This window comes from Carcharodon carcharias, chromosome 12 (genome assembly GCF_017639515.1).
Source record: "Carcharodon carcharias isolate sCarCar2 chromosome 12, sCarCar2.pri, whole genome shotgun sequence".
Lineage (NCBI taxonomy): Eukaryota > Metazoa > Chordata > Chondrichthyes > Lamniformes > Lamnidae > Carcharodon > Carcharodon carcharias.
The window spans coordinates 85,595,194-85,613,387 of record NC_054478.1 but is presented as its reverse complement, the minus strand read 5'-3'; the positions used below and the strand labels follow the sequence as shown (position 1 = coordinate 85,613,387).

Here is an 18,194-nt window from a genome sequence, read left to right as displayed (position 1 = left end):
ATACCTGGGCAATATGCATATAAAGAGAAACATGCTGCCACATGAAATATTATTCAGCAGTCTATTGGGGTGTTTAAGCTATATTTCTGTTGCCTGGACTGCTCTGAAGGTGCCTGCAATACTCGGCAGAACATGTGTCACGATTTGTCATGGTCTGCTGCATGCTATACATCCTCACCATCATGAGGTCACAGCCCTTGACACCAGAAATCCAGGGAATGGCTGAGGAGGTGGAAGAGAAGGAAAGGAGGAGGTGATTAGCATTCCCCCTTTCCAGCTGGGCTGTCCATGCTCTGTTTATTGAACTACGATACCATGAATGCAACCTCAATTCCCCTTTCAACAGAGGGCGCTGGTGAGAAGTGACTGACGCATTCTGGGAGAAGTCATCGCAGCCACCGCGACTCAGGAGGGAAGCGAGGAGAAGGACTCTTGCACTCAACAGGAGGAAGGGCATCCAACAGAGGGAGGTGGTGAGAAGTGACTGAAGCATTCTGGGAGAAGTCATCGCAGCCACCGCGACTCAGGAGGGAATTGAGGAGGACCCACTGTCAAAGAACGGAATAGCCCAAACATTACATTGCTGTAGTGTTTCCATCCCTCCCTCCTCCTCAAACGTAACAAAAAAGAGAGAGAGGAAGAGGCAGTGTCTTCAGGAGTGCACCAGACCTGCCTTCTGAAAGTGGATTTTAAAGATAAAGCAGCTGATTGGTGAGTAAATCCTGGGAGCAGACTCGGAGGAAGGAGCACCAGAGCGGTGAGTATAAATCCAGGTTACCTTGGGGATTCGCGGCCTTGTCTCCAGGGAGCAGACTCGGAGGGAGGAGCACCGGAGTGGTGAGGATAAATCTAGCTTACCTCAGGGATTCGCAGCCTTGTCTCTATGGAGCAGACTCGGAGGGAGGAGCATCGGACCGGTGACCTCAGGGCACAGAGTAACTGAAGCTAAAACTGAAAACGTAACGTCACAGGAAAGCTGTGACCTGATTGTTTGGTAGGAAATCTGCACTAAGTTTAAAAAAAACACTGCAAAGCTAATTAATTAATTATCTAAGTAGAGATGGATGGGCAGGTGATGTGCTGTAGCTGAATGATGTGGGAGCTGGCAGATCCCATTGTGAGCAGCAGTGACCACATCTGCAGCAAGTGTTGGTTGCTGGAGGAACTCTGGCTCAGAATTGATGAGCTGGAGTCCGAGCTCTGGACGCTGCGGCACATCCGGGAGGGGGAGAGTTACCTGGACGCTTTGTATCAGGAGGCGGTCACACCTGGTAGATTAAGTACCTCAAGTCCGATCAGTGGTCAGGGTCAGCAGGGTGTGACTGCAAGTGAGGCAAGTAGAGGGATCCTGTGTTCAGGAACAGAGGAGCCTCAGCTCTTGACCTTGTCCAACAGGTACAAGGTACTTGCTCCCTGTGTGGATTAGGAAGAGGGCTGTAGGGAGGATGAGCCAGCTGACCACGGCACTGTGGCACAGGAGGCCATTCAAGAGGGGGGAGCAAAAAGACAAGTGGTAGTTGTAGGGGATTCTATAATTAGGGGAATTGATAGCTTCCTTTGTAAGCAGGATCGAGAGTCCCGCATGGTATGTTGCCAGCCCGGTGCCAGGGTGAGGGACATCTCTGACCGGCTTGAAAGGATATTGGAGAGGGAGGGGAGGATCCAGTTGTTGTGGTCCATGTCAGGACAAATAATACAGATAAGACTAGGAAAGAGGACCTGTTTGGGGGTTATCAGGAACTAGGAACTAAATTAAAGAACAGGTCCTCAAGGGTTATAATCTCTGGATTACTACCCGAGCCACGTGCAAATTGGCATAGGAACGCGAGAATAAGGGAAGTAAACACGTGGCTAAAGGAATGGTGCGGGAAAGAGGGGTTCCACTTTGTGGGGCACTGGCATCATTATTGGAACAGGAGGGATCTGTACTGTTGCGACGGTCTCCAAATCCTAAACCAATCCGGGACCAATGTTCTAGCGAAAAGGGTAAATAGGGTGGTCAACAGGACTTTAAACTAGAAAGTGGGGGGGTGGGGAAGGAAGGGTAAAACTCCAAGAAGGATGACTAATGGGAAACAAAGCAGCAGGTTAGCGTGTGGGGGGGTGGATTCAACTTCATGGAAAATTATGAAAAAACTGAAAAGAAAGGAGAGCCCAAGAGAGGCTATTAAAGTCTCCAGAACACAAAATAGGACAGAGTGTTTGGAAAGGGCTAGGAATCTAACTTCAAGCACATCAGATAAAGGGACGACAATGAGAAAGGGGACGGGAAATACAGGACTGAAGGTGTTGTATCTGCACGCAGTATATGAAATAAGGTAAATGAGCTTGTGGCGCAGATTGAAATTGGCAGGTATGATGTGGTGGGAATTACGGATTCATGGCTGCAAGGGGATCAAGACTGGGAGCTAAATATCCAAGGATATACATCCTATTGAAAAGATAGGCAGGTTGGCAGAGGGGGTGGGGTTGCTTTGTTAGTAAGAAATGAAATTAAATCAATAGCAAGAAATGATGTAGGGTCAGATGATGTAGAATCTGTGTGGGTGGAGTTGAGGAACAGCAAAGGTAAAAAAAAACCATAATGGGAGTTATGTACAGGCCTCTGGACAGTAGTCAGGATGTGGGGCACAAGATACACCAGGAGATAGAAAAGGTGTGTAAGAAAGGCAAGGTTACAGTGATCTTGGGGGATTTCAATTTGCAGGTAGACTGGGAAAATCAGGTTGGTAGTGGATCCAAAGAAAAGGAATTTGTGGAATGTACGAGATGGCTTTTTGGAGCAGCTTGTGGTGGAGTCCATTAGGGAACAGGCAATTCTAGATTTAGTGATGTGTAATGAGGCAGATTTGATAAGGGAGCTTAAGGTGAAGGAATCCTTAGGAGGAAGTGACCATAATATGATAGAATTTACCCTGCAATTTGAGAGAAAAAAGCTGGAATCAGATGTAACGATATTACTGTTGAATAAAGGCAACTACAGAGGCATGAGGGAGGAGCTGGCCAGAATTGACTAGGAGATGAGCCTAGCAGGAAAGACAGTGGAACAGCAATGGCAGGAGTCTCTGGGAGTAATTTGGGAGACACAGCAAAAATTCATCCCTAGGAAGAAGAAGCATACTAAAGGGAGGACGAGGCAACCATGGCTGACAAGGGAAATCAGGGACAGCATAAAAGCTAGAGAAAGCATACAATGCGGCAGAGAGCAGTGGGAAACCAGGGGATGGGGAAGCCTACAAAGACGAACAGAGGACAACTAAAAAAGAAATAAGGAGGGAGAAGATTAAATATGAGGGTAAACTAGCCAGTAATATAAAAGAAGATTGCCAGTATTTTTAGATATATAAAGGGTAAGAGAGGCAAAAGTGGACATTGGGCTGCTGGAAAATGACGCTGGAGAAGTAGTAGTGGGGAACAAAGAAATGGCGGAGGAACTGAATGGATACTTTGCGTCAGTTTTCACGGTGGAAGACACGAGTGACATCCCCAAAGTCCAAGAGTGTCGGGGGGCAAAGGTGAGTATGGTGGCCATTACCAAGGAGAAGGTGCTAGGAAAACTGAAAGGTCTGAAGGTGGATAAATCACTTGGACCAGATGGATTACACCCCAGAGTTCTGAAGGAGATAGTTGAAGAGATAGTGGAGGCATTAGTGGTGATCTTTCAAGAATCACTGCAGTCAGGGAGGTTCCCAGAGGACTGGAAAATCGCTAATGTAACCCCCCTGTTTAAAAAGGGAGTGAGGCAACAGATGGGAAATTACAGGCCGATTAGCCTGACTTCAGTCGTTGGTAAGATTTTAGAGTCCATTATTAAGGATGAGATTTCAGAATACTTGGAAGTGCATGGTAAAATCAGGCAAAGTCAGCATGGTTTCATCAAGGGGAGGTCATGCCTGACAAATCTGTTAGAATTCTTTGAGGAGGTAACGAGTAAGTTAGACAAAGGAGAGCCAATGGATGTTATCTACTTGGACTTCCAGAAAGCCTTTGACAAGGTGCCGCACAGGAGGCTGCTTAGTAAGATAAGAGCCCATGGTGTTAGAGGCAAGGTACTAGCATGGATAGAAGATTGGCTGTCTGGCAGGAGGCAGAGTGGGGATAAGGGTGTCCTTTTCAGGATGGCGGCTGGTGACTAGTGGAGTTCCGCAGGGTTCAGTGTTGGAATCACAACTTTTCACTTTATACATTAATGATCTAGGTGAAGGAACTGAGGGCATCCTGGCTAAGTTTGCAGATGATACAAAGATAGGTGGAGGGACAGGTAGTATTGAGGAGGCGGGGAGGCTGCAGAAGGATTTGGACAGGTTAGGAGAATGGGCAAAGAAGTGGCAGATGGAATACAATGTGGGGAAATGTGAGGTCATGCACTTTGGCAGGAAGAATAGAGGCATAGACTATTTTCTAAATGGGTAGAGAATTCAGAAATCTGGAGTGCAAAAGCAGGGATGTGCTGCTGAGGCTTTATAAGGCTCTGGTCAAACCACATTTAGAATATTGTGAGCAATTTTGGGCCCCGTATCTCAGGAAGGATGTGCTGGCCCTGGAGAGGGTCCAGAGGAGGTTCACGAGAAGGATCCCAGGAATGAAATGCTTAACATATGAGGAATGTTTGAGGACTCTGGGTCTATACTCGATGGAGTTTAGAAGGATGAAGGGGGATCTGATTGAAACTTACAGAATACTGAAAGGCCTGGATAGAGTGGACGTGGGGAAGATGTTTCCATTAGTAGGAAAGACTAGGACCTGTTGTTTTTATTTTTAGGACCTGAGGGCACAGCCTCAGAGTAAAGGGAAGACCTTTTAAAACAGAGGTGAGGAGAAACTTCTTTAGCCAGAGAGAGGTGAATCTATGGAACTAATTGCCACAGAAGGCTGTGGAGGCCAGGTCATTGAGTGTATTTAAGACCAAGATCGATAGGTTCTTGATTAGTAAGGGGATCAAAGGTTACGGGGAGAAGGCGAGAGAATGGGGTTGAGAAACTTAACAGCCATGATTGAATGGCGGAGCAGACTCGATGGGCCGAATAGCCTAATTTCTGCTCCTATGTTTTATGGTCTTATGGTTTAACTGCAGGCCCACACATTACCCTCCTTCCATTACTGACCACCACAGTGTCCTCCTGCTCACAATATTGAAATACAAGCCATAACAAAGCAAAACATTCCACATGAACTTTATTAAATAAACCACTTAAAATGCCATATAAATGTCAACTAATCCCCCTTGTGTATTTCTGAATGTCTGTCTTCCATGTGTCTTTGACTGTCCTAGTGCTCCTACTCAGTGCTCCCAGTGGGTGTATCATGGCTGGTGGCTGGTGAAAGGCTAACCTTCATTGGCGGAGGTGGGGCGGGTGGTGGTGGGGTGGGGGGGGGGGGGTGTTAGTATGGACGGGCACAGGGGAGATTACAGTTGGCCTTGCAGGGTGCCCTCAAGCAACCCTGAGCAATGAGGGCCCAGCTTTGGACTGCATCATCTCAGCATGGGCAACAGCAGTCTGGGCTGACTGGTTCATAGGCAACAGCAAGAGCACTGATGAAGTGGCAGCATTGGGAGATGTTGTTGTCCTGAGATAGGACAGCAGGTTCATGCTCCATGGAGCCACTGCCATTCCCCTGGGGTGGTACCTCAGTACTCCTCGCAGTGCTTGTCAGGACAGATTGCTGAACTGTTGGAAGACCCAACAAGCTCCCTTAAACATTTGTATCTGCAGCTGTGATAGCAGCAATCAAAGCCTTTAGGGCAGCAAGCTGCACTTGCATGACTTCAGTCTGAACTTCCACTGCGGCACCTAGACATTAGGTGGCTTCTGCTCATGTTGCTATGGAAGCTGAAACATTGGCCATCAGACTCAATGGGCTGAATTTTCATCTTCAAGGCAGGAATCATGAGTCAGGCCATTTCCCATGTCACAATCCTGACCTCTGCTTGGCAATGCCCAACCACACTATATTTATGGTGGGGTAACCAAGGCAGGCTAGAGTCAGGGCTACCGCCTCCAGAAGCTGATCCAAGATAGAAACAGAGGCAGCCAGATGCTGAGGCAGGCAGGTTAGAAGGCCTGCCTCTGTATGCTGGGTCATCACCCAGTTCTGTAGATGAGTATGGGGCCCCTTGCTCCCAATACCCCTGCCATGCCCCCTCCATATCCTCCATGCCCCTCCATACACCCCATGCCCTCTCTCTCACCTCCCATATCCCCTCACCCAGTATCCACTATGTACAGAACTCTTCAGCCCTATCATAATATTGGGAAGTTACTGAGATATTCATAAAACAGTCAAAATAAGCAAACAGTCATTTTAAAAGCACAGCAGAAAAACCATAATCCTATTAGGTGGTCATAAATCTGTCAAGCTAAGCAAACTCACAGTCCCCTTGACAGCATATTGACAACCCTTTCTGAGCTGAATCCATTAATGAGGTTTGAAACTCCGTCGGGCATTCACAATGAGATTCTGTTGCACAACTGTGTCAACAAAATTTTCAGAGTTGAATACATTAAAGCCTTTTAAGTCTTTGAAAGAGCTCAGTCATCTGCTTAAGCTTGGAAGCAGGGAAATAGATTTGTGAACCATCGTTCAATGAAAAGTTTAAATCATAGGGGACAATCTAAATATTAATAATGTTCAATGAAGAAGAACACTTTATCCAGAGCTCCTGAAGACTTTTCCACTTAAACAATGCTGGTCAAATTAATTGTCAGTTACCTTTTAAGAATAAACCTCTATCAGCAATCACTGCATTGGAAACATATTTAACTTATCATTCAGCATTTCAGTATGACATGTGAAGTTGGCAACACCTTTTGACCTTACCTGTCAAAAGGTTCTGATTCTAGACTAGGGTTTTCCCATGGTTCACAACATCTATGAGCTGATATGAACCACATCACCTTCAGAAGTGGGCCTGACTCCATCAAAATTGCAGGAAGTCTGAAATGCTCAGCCCCGCATTGATGGGAGTGCTGCATGCAGGATCACTACCTGCATCCTTATCCCATGCTGCTAAAAATTTCCAGCAACGGAAATGGTCTTGGGAATCGCAGAATCATTCCAACATGGATGGAGGCATGAAAATATGGGCCTATTTGATAGTTAGGTCCACAGCTTTTCTCATGGAGTTGGTCATCATTTCCACACTGGAAAGGATGAGCTCCAAGCTCTCTGTTTAGCTGTGTGCAAAGTTAATGGTGGATGCTTCCAATGTCCTTGATAGTGACAGCAGATTTTCTGGCAGATCTATCAATATCTGTGTGCATGCTCATCAGCCCTTTCTATATGCTGCCCCATCGAGGTGCTCATCTGAGTCCTCAGCAGTAGAATTTGTAGTATAGATTGAGTACAGTACTGCCCACATTGTGATGTAAGAGAGCATATGATCCACACCTAGGGGCCAGTGTAGTATTGGACAGACCTGTGTGTAGAAGCAAGCATGGAGACAGCTCCTAGCTTGAACCTTTTCTGTACCCTATGGATATTTTTTCTAGTAGTTAATAATACTTAATGTTGAACTATCCGAGACTACAAATACCTTAATAAGACCTACCCAACTACACCCAACACCTTACAACAGAATTCATGGGTGATCTTGCCATCCAGCATCTGTGCTACCCTTGTTCTCTACCTAGGCTGTAGCTATCTCATGCCTAGTGCCTCTACAAATGCAGATCTCCTCACTAAACTACCTTCTAAACTACATAACATGTCATTATCTGAACCGGTGGCTGTAAGTGTGAGATTGGGTGATGGTGTTTCTTCATCATCTGGCTCTTTTTCCTCTTCCACTTGCTCCTCCTGTACCACTATCTGTCCAGGCTGCAGGTCTTGGGTATCTGAATGAGAAAGGTACAAGTTTAGGGTTATTGTGAGGGGATGGAGGGGTGGGGGAAGAGAGAGATGCATGCTTACAGCATCTGCAACTTGTAAATCAAAAGAGATTGTGGGATGAGGAGAAATGAGAGGTAAGAAGGCGGGTTCTAAATGAGGATACTACCATCTTCTCTGGCTTCAGCCCAGCCTACTGCCATGGCCTCAGCTAAGGCTGCTGCAATGATAGCAAGCAGCTTCTCCTCAATCTCCATTTCCTCCTTGTGAGGATATGCACCTGTGCCTGTCCTGCAAGAGAGAGGGAAGTGTATAAGTGGATGTGGTGCAATATGTTTTGGTGATATGCTTGCCATAGTTGAATATTTGGAAGTGGATGAAAGCTGTGAGATGTGAGTGTGAGGTTTGCAGTAGTGCTTATTGTGAGAGAGTGATGTAAGGCTATGATTGTGAAGTATGATTCTTGGTTAATGGAGATTGTTGATAGGTGAGTGAAGTGGTGGAGGAGGGAGTTAAATTCAGCAGTGTGTGAGGCATGAGGTTCAGTCGTAAGGGTATGGCGTTTGAAGATGCATTCACTCACCCTAATCTCCCCTATGAGGTTATTATATTCTTTTAGTGCCGCATCCAGATCCTCAGGGTTAGACTGCTGCCATTGACCGCAATGACCATCTACTCCAACTTCCCCCAGTGTCTGTCTTGAGGGAATCCTGCCCTGTGTGGATGGAGGACCTCTCTCCTACACCAAGGCTTCCTGTGCAGTGTCAGAGAAACTTGGAGTGCACTCGCTACCCTGCTGTGCCATTATTCTTTTTCCAGGTCCAAATCGTTTTTAGAATGCTTTCCAGCACTTTATCCAGTCAAGATGCCCCTCCACCTCCCCAGCATGCAGCTGGTTTTAAATGTTCATATAGCCCTGACAATTTTGTGCATGCTGCTCAGATGAACTGGCACACAATATCATGGTTAGTTCTAGTTGCGTGCTACAATTGTGTAAATGTGTAGGCAGCACAAAGTTTATATGCTAACTGCATTAGAACATATATGGGGTGGGAGGGAATCGTGATTCCTGTGACCATTTTCAGAGCTATTGAATTTTTTCCCCTGTGTGTAGGGGATGAGAAGAATGGCTGAATGTTGGCATGATACCATGTAGGATTTCTAGTCCAGTCTGAGAGAGAAGTATTGAAAATAAACATGGCAACAAACAAGTAAATATGTCTATTATACTTACAAGTAGGATACCTGCCAAGGATCAGGAACATCACAAATCCGGGTACTTTGGCCACAGGGTATGAAGTAATCCTAACACCCGTCGCCTGAAACTGAATTAAACTGTTAGCCATGAGGTCTCATCTCTCAAGGTTGCTGCATAGTGACCTTTTCTAACAGTGTCCTGTTGAGCTCATTCCCATATGTTTCCACCAGGTCTGAGCTTATCTGTGCAGGATATGACTTTAACCCTTTCTCTAACAAAATTATGTGATCTGTAAGTTGCCTGATGCACATCACTTACACCAAACTATTAAACACTTTATCCTACACTGAACATAACTAATAGAAAAGCTATTTCACATTTAAGGATATATTTACCTCTGTGGATAAAATTTAACAACATTAAGCATGAAGAAATAGCTGAGCAAGCCAAATGAAAAATAATAATGTAACTTACTCTCATTATTTTCGCTGCAGATTTGCTCCCTCACTAAAATATATGTGAAAATTAGCCCAGTGCAATAAAGATAAAGTCTGTTAAAGAGAATTAAGATTTTATTATAGTGTTCCACAGGCTGGGTAATTACAAACATTTGAGTTCATTGCTCAGCCATACCTCTGGATTAGTGTTGTGAAGAAAGGACAAGCTATATGAAGAAATTATGAACTTGGGGTGAATTTACACTGACTCCTGATGGTGGTTCACATGCTGAAATGTAATTAATTTATCCCTGTAAGTTTCCCATTTATTTCATTTGGGAGTACTTCAATGGGAGTATTCCATTTATTTCAATCCGACCTTAAAAATACTGAAACTTAAAACTTACACACCATGGCTGAAATCTTCTGCTTTCACTGGGGGCCAGCTTGGAGGTGGGAAGGGCATTTACTTAGGCAGGATGGTGGCGTGCTGGAACCCCGCCGCCCTTCTGCCTTTACCAGAATTAAATTCTGAGTTGGACCGCCCATGGTCAACCTCCTGCTCTGCAGCAAATTGAGTCCGTTAAGTGGTCAATTAAAGGCTGCCTAAGGACTTCATCCTGCCACCACTGGTATTAACCCAGCTACAGGCAGCCGTCACAATGTGGCAGGTAAAACTGTGCAGCTAGCCTGTCACCAGGTTGGGAGTGGGGGAGAGGGAAGGGTCCCTCAATCAAAGTCACGAGGACCTGGACATCAGGAAGATCCTGCTGAGAGCTGCTCCCTTCCCTTGCTGCTGACCCACCTATACCCCTCTCCCTGTAACCCCCACCCCGCAAAACCCCACCCCGACATTACTTACCTGTGGTCAGGGTCACTCAGCGAACCTGGGAATCTGGTGCCTGTCCTTCTGGCAGCAGCCACAGCCTTCCCAGTGGCACTGCTAAGCACTAGACCTTCTGGCCTCTGGCTGGCAGCTCTTGGTAGGCAAGACTTCTGCCCCTGGGTCTTGATTCCAGGGGAAATCCCGCCGCTGGCCTAGCCACTGCCTGATTGGTGTGTGGTTCCATTGGCCTTCCTGAAAAGAGGCAGTGTGGGTCTCTCACTGGCTCTCCAGCTGGCAGGCAAGACTCCTGATGCCTCAACAAGGACCTGCCCCATTCTTTCTATCTTTAGAGTGAGACAATTTGTCAGCACCAAGTTTTATCATTTGATAGCATGAGCTTTCAACAGGAGTCAGGTGAGAAATCAGGGTCAGGGATTCACAAAATCTTCTTTGGGTGATATCAGCTACACTCTGTGGATGCTGCAGCACGATTAAGAAATTTCTGGGTTTTCCTTATTTTAGGTATTGTAGACTTATAGCATTGTTTTTTTTATAAAATAAAAGTAAGTAACCCTTTCTAAAAAGAACAAAATGTACCACTTAGATTTAATTGTTTGTACATTGGTTTTTAGCAAGCATCTGAATGAAGGCTCCTTCAGACACAACAACATGTACCAGCTTTAACAGGGGTAATACGAATGTGGCCAGAGACAAAGCGAAAGTGAATTAATGTGGGCTGTGCATATCTTAAATATTGATCTAAACAACAAGGCAAATCAGAAGCTGCATGACATTTTCTAATCCCTCTTTTAGTTTCAAATGGAATAAAAATACACAACAAAAATGGAAAATAACATTTATGAAACAACAGTCTGTACTGTCAGATTTTTATATATATAGATATATATATATATATACATGTGAAGTATGACTTTTTTCCTGTTATTTTTCAGTTACTAGCATTTTTCACTTCTCATATAGTTATTGAATTAGATACATCAATATTAATGTGCTGTACTATCCCTATTGCTCTAAACAGGCCCTGCTGGAAGTAGTCAATGATTTGTTTGAAGAGCAAACAGATTTGGAAAAAATTGTGAGGAAAATAATGCGCCGTGCGCAGACTCTGCTCAAGTGTGAACGCTGTTCTGTGCTGCTCCTTGAAGACATCGAGTCACCGGTAAGTTGGCTCCAAAAGGCACAAAAGGAGACCCAACAAAAACATGAAAAGAGAAACAAAATACTTTTTAAGTTTTCAGAAAGTCTTTTTGGAATGAAAATTTCCTTCAGGAATGGAAGAAACTGAATCCAAGGATTTCTAATCATCTCTTTGTTTGTATTGTAAGAGTTATATCTTTCAAGTCTAAATTTTAAAGAGATTTTTCATTCTTTCCACATGATTTTTCTAATATGATAGACTAATTGCTAATGTTAGAAGTGTCACTCGTTTGAAAGGTCACAGTTAGCAACTGATTTCAGTAAAAATACTCTTATGGGTAAGCTTCAGTGACCCATAAGTGCATTGGCATCAGTTAAGTTTTTGACTTTTCTTCTGCTGCAAGAGTTATACAAATCTATAGCTTTCACCATTTCAGTGTTTCCTTTCTTTCAATTGAAATAATCTGCTTAATAAAATAACCCCAACTGGCAGAGGTGGAAAGACATTTTAACTGAATGATCTCAATTTATCTGAACGGAATAAAGACATTTTTCTGATGCCCATTATGATTCACTTTTTCCCTCGATTATTTTGTGACAGGTGGTAAAGTTTACAAAATCTTTTGAGCTCTTGTCTCCCAAATGCAGCGCAGATGCTGAAAGCAGGTAAGATCCATGTTCTATTTAACAATAATGCAGATAAGATTACCAATTATGAACAAATGGCAAGTACCCTTGCCTGCTGTCTGCATTGATTGGAAAATTGTGGGCCCATACCAATGTGAACTTGGGAAATTTAAGTTTGGGGGATAGAGAATGAAAGATACATATTGCAAAACTTGAATTTAAGCAAGGATTTCATAGTTACATCATTAACTACAGAGCAAAGTTGAACATAAATGTGCTCTAAATTTCAAGTTGCATTACATCTTTAACCACTTGTTGTAAATATATATATTCTTGCTTTTTATACATTTTCTGTTCCGTTGCTGTATTTTAAGAAATCACTTTCATACATATAGATCCAGATTTTAACACTGGTGGGAATTGGATGGGAGGGAGACTGGGAGAGCAGCAAACTGCCCTGATATTATCAGCGTGAGCCCCCGATGATTTTAACTCTCAGTCCTCATTTTAATATGTTTGATAGGCTGTGCCTCCCCACCAAGAAACAAAAAGCCCATCCTTTTCACTCTGAAGTTTCTGGAAAGCTGCCTGAGCCCATTTAAAGCTCAGGGCCTGAATTTTACCCTTGGTGAGCACGCGCGATCGGCGGGCCTGGGAGTGGTCGGGGAACAGATTCCCGACCGCGATTGGCACCTCGACTTTGATTTCACACTGGCTGGCCAGTTAACGGCCAGCTAATGTAGAAGGCATGCTGAAATGCTCAGTGCAGCCAGGCTGGGGGTGAGAGGAGGGCGAGCACTAAAGTCAGCGCGGGTACGGGGAATGCAGAACGGAAGCTCCCTGAAGGCAGAGAGCTGCCTCAGGGAACTGAAGAATTTAAATGCAAAAAATAAAGATTTTAAAAACCGGGAAAAAATGCCCTGGCATCAGAATCAGATACTGGAACGTATGGATGGTGAAAGTTCTGTCCAAACATATTATTAATTTTTTAAAAAATTAATATCGGAAACCTCATCCTGCCCGTGGATGAGGTTTCCTGAAAAATGCAAAGGCTGCCTGTCCGATTTGCCCACCCACCGACATTGGATAGGCAATGAAAATTCTGTTAATTACTTTAATGGTCTTAATAGGCCTCTTAATTGTCAGCAGGTGCGCTTCCGACTCTTGCGCGTGCTCCCTGCCCGAAATATCGCACGAGTGCGCAATGACATCAGGACACTCACCCGACATCATCACGCGCTATTTCACTTTCCAGTGGGTTGAGCACTGCCCACACGCCAAGTGAAAAATTCTGCCCCAGATGTATCTCTTAAAGTGAGATTACATTTCCTTCTGCCTGATTTAGTTGGAACAATGTGGATGAGGTAGTCACAGTGATGAGTTAGGGCTGCTCATTTTACCAGCAGCTCCTTCCTACCTGAAGAAGGAGAAGGAAAAGGAATTTACTGTGCAGTGGTTTCAAAGCAGCGCAACACACCAGGGAATACACTGTTTAAACCTAAAGAATTGTAACCATTAAGAACCTCTTTTTATGTACCACCTCTGGAGGTCCCAATACACAATGAAGCATAGTTTGTTGTCTTTCAGGCAAAGGCTGCAGCTAATTTATAGGTAGCAAGGTACCTCAAACAGCAAAGAGATGAAGAATCCATTGGTGATGTTGGTTAAGGGATATCACTTCCTCATCTTTGAAAATGTGCAATTGATTAAAATACATTTGTAAAACCTTGAAAAAAAGTATATTCTGTCTCACTTTACCTTTTGATTTCCAATGCATAAAGACATAATTTTCAGAATTTACAAAAATTGATTTGAGTTGGCTCCCAGCACTGGAAAACCTATATTGGCAGCCCAGAGGGCAGTAAAGTGTTGGGAGACAAGTTGCAGGAGCTTAGCTACCTTTGAATTGAATCACAGGTGTCAAATACCTGGAGGGAGGCCTCTAACTGAATACTGGGTCCCTTGTATCTAACTTCAAATTAGAAAGCAATTTGCTGCTATCAACATGAGGGAAAGGGTAATTAACTCTGTCATTTTGCTCACGCTCTTTCTGACACTATCAAACATGGTACAGCCCTGAGCTGAGAACTGCCATAACATCAGAGGTATCATTTGAAATATTACGCACAACCATTTCCACTCTGTCTGCACACACAGCTCCATTGAATGTGAAAACTGCACAGCGCACATAACTTGAATGTGATAGTAGCAGCTAAGGAACAGCAAACAGATGTTGAGACAGCAAGGCCAAGGGTTCGTGTTTGGTGATTTGATGGGATCAGTAACAATGGATACAGGAAATTACCCTTGTGCTCCTAAACGTAACTTTGTTCGAATAGTGCAGGCATTCTGGCATGAAAGCATCAGCATTGCTTTCTGGAGAATAGGAAATCACTTGGAAAATGAAGAGATACCGATTGTATAACAATTGAGTAAAATCCCTTGGTTGTCACTTATAGGCTTGATTCAAGAAGATCTCGTACCCCTGTGAGTGCCATCTTGGGCAACTTGCATGCAAGAGAATCCTGTACATGGTGAAATACCTACAGCATGTTCAGCCACTGTCGCCTAGCCAGGGAAACCAGTGAAAGTGTTGCCCTTGCCATCAAAGTACTGGTCAATTGTTTGATACAGGTACGCCCTGCCTAATGTAGCACATGGTACAACTGTGCCCTTGGTGGTCTTGTAGAACAGAAGCTGGTCTCCCCTCATACGTTGAGGTGCATGTCAAAGGCTCCATAAATGCAGGTCCCAGGATAGTGATGGTTGTGGCCTAAACATCACAGGCTTTATTGGACCAATACTTGTTTGCCCATCATGAATTCCTCTTCCTCCTCTAAATTATCCAGAATGTTCAGAGCCCTCAAAGGAATACCCATTCCCACCACTCCTCATGATGCGATTTCAAAGCAAGCACCAACCACGAATAATGAAGCAAAATTATTGGCAATCATAAATGAAACACAAGTTGAGGATGATTCAGGTAAAGCCAATTAATGCATGGAGCAAAATGTGATAACAGCCAATTGAAAGCATAGAAAATGAAAAGAAAATCTTGCCTACATCAAAAACCACTATCCACCTGTGAGAAGCTTGGGCAGGTTTGCTCCTGGGATCCTTATGTTCCCTCCTTTTATAGATAGATATTTACACCTCGTTGTAAATATTCAGTTACTTGAATAATTACATCTAAACTGTACAGAAGCAAACAACTGGTGAAGATGCTTAAAAAGTAGGTGGGATCTATATTTTTTAAAAAGGATATTCTTACTGATCACTCAGGAGCTACAGTGCTCTATTAAGCTGATATCTGATCAGTAAAATGTTCAATGCCATTAGAGCCTTTTGACAGGTGGAGGGGAAAAAAAACATGCATCTGGATACAACAGTCCAAAGCCATGCAAGAGTGTGATAAGGCTGAGTAGGATACAACATCTGTACACGATTAGACCTGCTAGCAGGCTGTTAGGCCTCCATAAGGTCCTAATTTGAACAACAGAACTACAGCTGTTGACACTTCAATTCCATCTTTTTTAAGCAAGAGCAGAAGAGCTGTTGTAACCCTACCTCATTATTACATATTAATTCAAAATGTCTAGAGAATCCTAGGAGTTAAACATTGCACCTTCACATCTGCCTATAGAGCTCTTCCCTGAGAGCATCATTGCAAAGAATGATGTATTTTGCATACAGAAGTTCAAATGCAGAATTTTCCTGTATTGCTATAGCATATATGAGGAAAATCATTGTCCTGTCCAAGGTATCTCAGCCCAATATTTCCAAGATTGCTACTATTAAGGGTATGATTCATGAGAGATCTGTCCTAGTTACTACTATCATCATCTGTTGTTAAAGCAAGATCTATCTATCTATCGATCGATCTATCGGTCAGTCTGTCTGTCTACCTCTCTGCCTGTCTCTTTGTCTGTCTACCTGTGGATCTATGGGCTGAATCTTCCACGGAGTGGCAATCACTGTTGGATTGCTACTCTGCTCCTACTTACTTACCCTGAACTGGAGCTCCACATTTCTCACCCAGACTTCTGAACTGGGCCTCCTGAGAAATGTGGAGTGTACCTGCTCCTGGAGGCCTTCCCTCATAGTCCAGGAACGGCAGGGGGATCCAAGCCATGCCCACTTTTTATGGCATCAGCTGCCATATTCTATTAAGTTTTAATGTCGCAAATGCCACTTTGACATGGATAGAAGGTAAGTGTGTAGGTAGGTGGGTGAGGGGTTAGAATGGAAAGTAAGTGGATGAGGGCATAGGGCAGCAGGTAGGTGGGTGAGGGCCTAGGGTGATGGGTAGGTTGGTGAGGAGTTAGGGTGGCGGGTAGGTGGGTGACGGGGTATATGGCAGATGTGTGGGTGAGGGGGTAGGGTGGAAATTAAGTGGGTGAGGTGATAGGGTGGCTAATGGGTGGTTGAGAGGCTAGGGTGTATCAGAGGATCAAGGGGAAAGTTGGGGGAGCCAGGGTAGTCAGGTGGGGGTAGTCATGGGGTTCAGGGTTATAATTGGGGGTAGCCAGGAGGGTATGGCGGGTTGGGGATGGTTGGGGTAGTGGGGGTTCTGGGGTGGTAGTCAGAGGTGAGGGGTTAGTCAGGAGTGGGAGTTTCTTCAGGAGTGGGGGTGTAATCAGGGGTTGATGGGGTCGGGGGAAGGAGTTGCGGGGTCTGGGGGTAGTCGCGGTGTTAGGGGTGTAGTCATGGTGTCCAGTGGGGAATCAGGACATCAGTACAATAGTTACCCAGAAGTTAGAACTCATTTTAATCCTTCTAACTTCTTTTGGGTAACTATTCTGTTAAGTAAATCGGAACCATAAAGGGTTCCAGACGCAGGGTAATTGACCAATGGAATTTGAAACTTCCCGGGCAATTCCCATGCAGCACTTGTGTTGGAACTTTCAAGGGGACCCAGCACATGTTTCGGGTTACCTCTGGGGTACGGCCATCCAGAGTGCAGGAGAGTTGGGGGAAAGGAAGCTATGCTCCTTTTTTACGGCACTAGTTGCCACAGAGCAGGTAAGTTCAAAGATCCAGCCGCTTTGAGAAGCCAAGGGTTAGGGAAGTGGGTAGGTTGATGGTGTCAGAGTCAGGAGGGTAGTCATGGGGATAGGGATAGTCAGAGGTGGGGGTTATTCAGTGGATCTCATGGGCGGCCTGGAGGGTAGTCAGGAGATCCAGTAGGGATTCAGAGGGGGGTGCATTGTCAATACTATAGTTAGCCAGGAGTTAGAAGTGGTTTTAATTCTTCTAACTTTTCCAGAGTAACTATTTTGGTAGTACAGGTGAAATCGTCCGAAGCCTGTGATTTGAATCAGAGTATCAGATGGTTCCCAGTGCAGAGTAATTGCCCAATGGAAGTTTGAACTTCCCAGGCAATTGCCATGCAATTTTCAGGTGGGAACTTTGGGGGAGGGGGTCACCCAAAGCATCTTCAGGATACCTCCTGGGTACAACACCCCAGAGATCGGGAGTTATAGACCATTATACTATAGGATTTATTTTGTGCAACAGAGTATCTTGATACATTTCATGAAATGAAGCATCACACTCCCCACAAGATGGTCTCTGACTGGTAAAGTATGTAAAGAAGCAACTGAATCAATACAACAGGCTGTTTGATTCTCCCTGTTGTCCCTGGATATACAAATATAAACAATCCAATTGGAGAACCACATTTTCACACACCTACCGCCAAGAATTGTCTGGTGAGAGACAACAGGATCAATTCTAAACCTCTGAGATTGACATTGATGGGGCAGTAACAACCTCAAAATTGGGGAAGTAGCCTTACGCTGGCAGCCAAAATGTCTGCCTGTTACAGATGCTGGTATGCCAGATGCTTTTAATATCCGAATTAGGTCCGATAAGATCTTGATTGCCATTTTAAAATTGAGGTAGTCAGACAGCCCATGGTGTTTGCTCCAAATAGTTTCAGATGATTGAACCAAAAATACTATGGAAAGGTAAATTTTAAATTATTTTTATGACTCTACCAGGCCCCACATAATGTACCACAGGCCTAGGCTTGCCCCCCCCTCCCCCGCCCTTGGCCTTGGCATCTCCTCCCTCTTCAATGACCTTCCTGCAGCTGCCGACATCATCCCAGCCATGGACA

The 18,194-nt window shown here is 44.5% G+C and overlaps 1 protein-coding gene across 1 annotated transcript in view; it reads left to right on the top strand.

The window, feature by feature from the left end:
• The window catches only part of pde11a (phosphodiesterase 11a), a 390,201-nt gene that overhangs the window by 208,434 nt on the left and 163,573 nt on the right, over positions 1 to 18,194 (top strand). The window contains exons 4-5 of the mRNA XM_041200136.1: positions 11,328 to 11,468; positions 12,048 to 12,112. Of these exons, the coding sequence (XP_041056070.1) occupies positions 11,328 to 11,468; positions 12,048 to 12,112 (206 nt within the window). The remainder of the gene's footprint in view (positions 1 to 11,327; positions 11,469 to 12,047; positions 12,113 to 18,194) is intronic.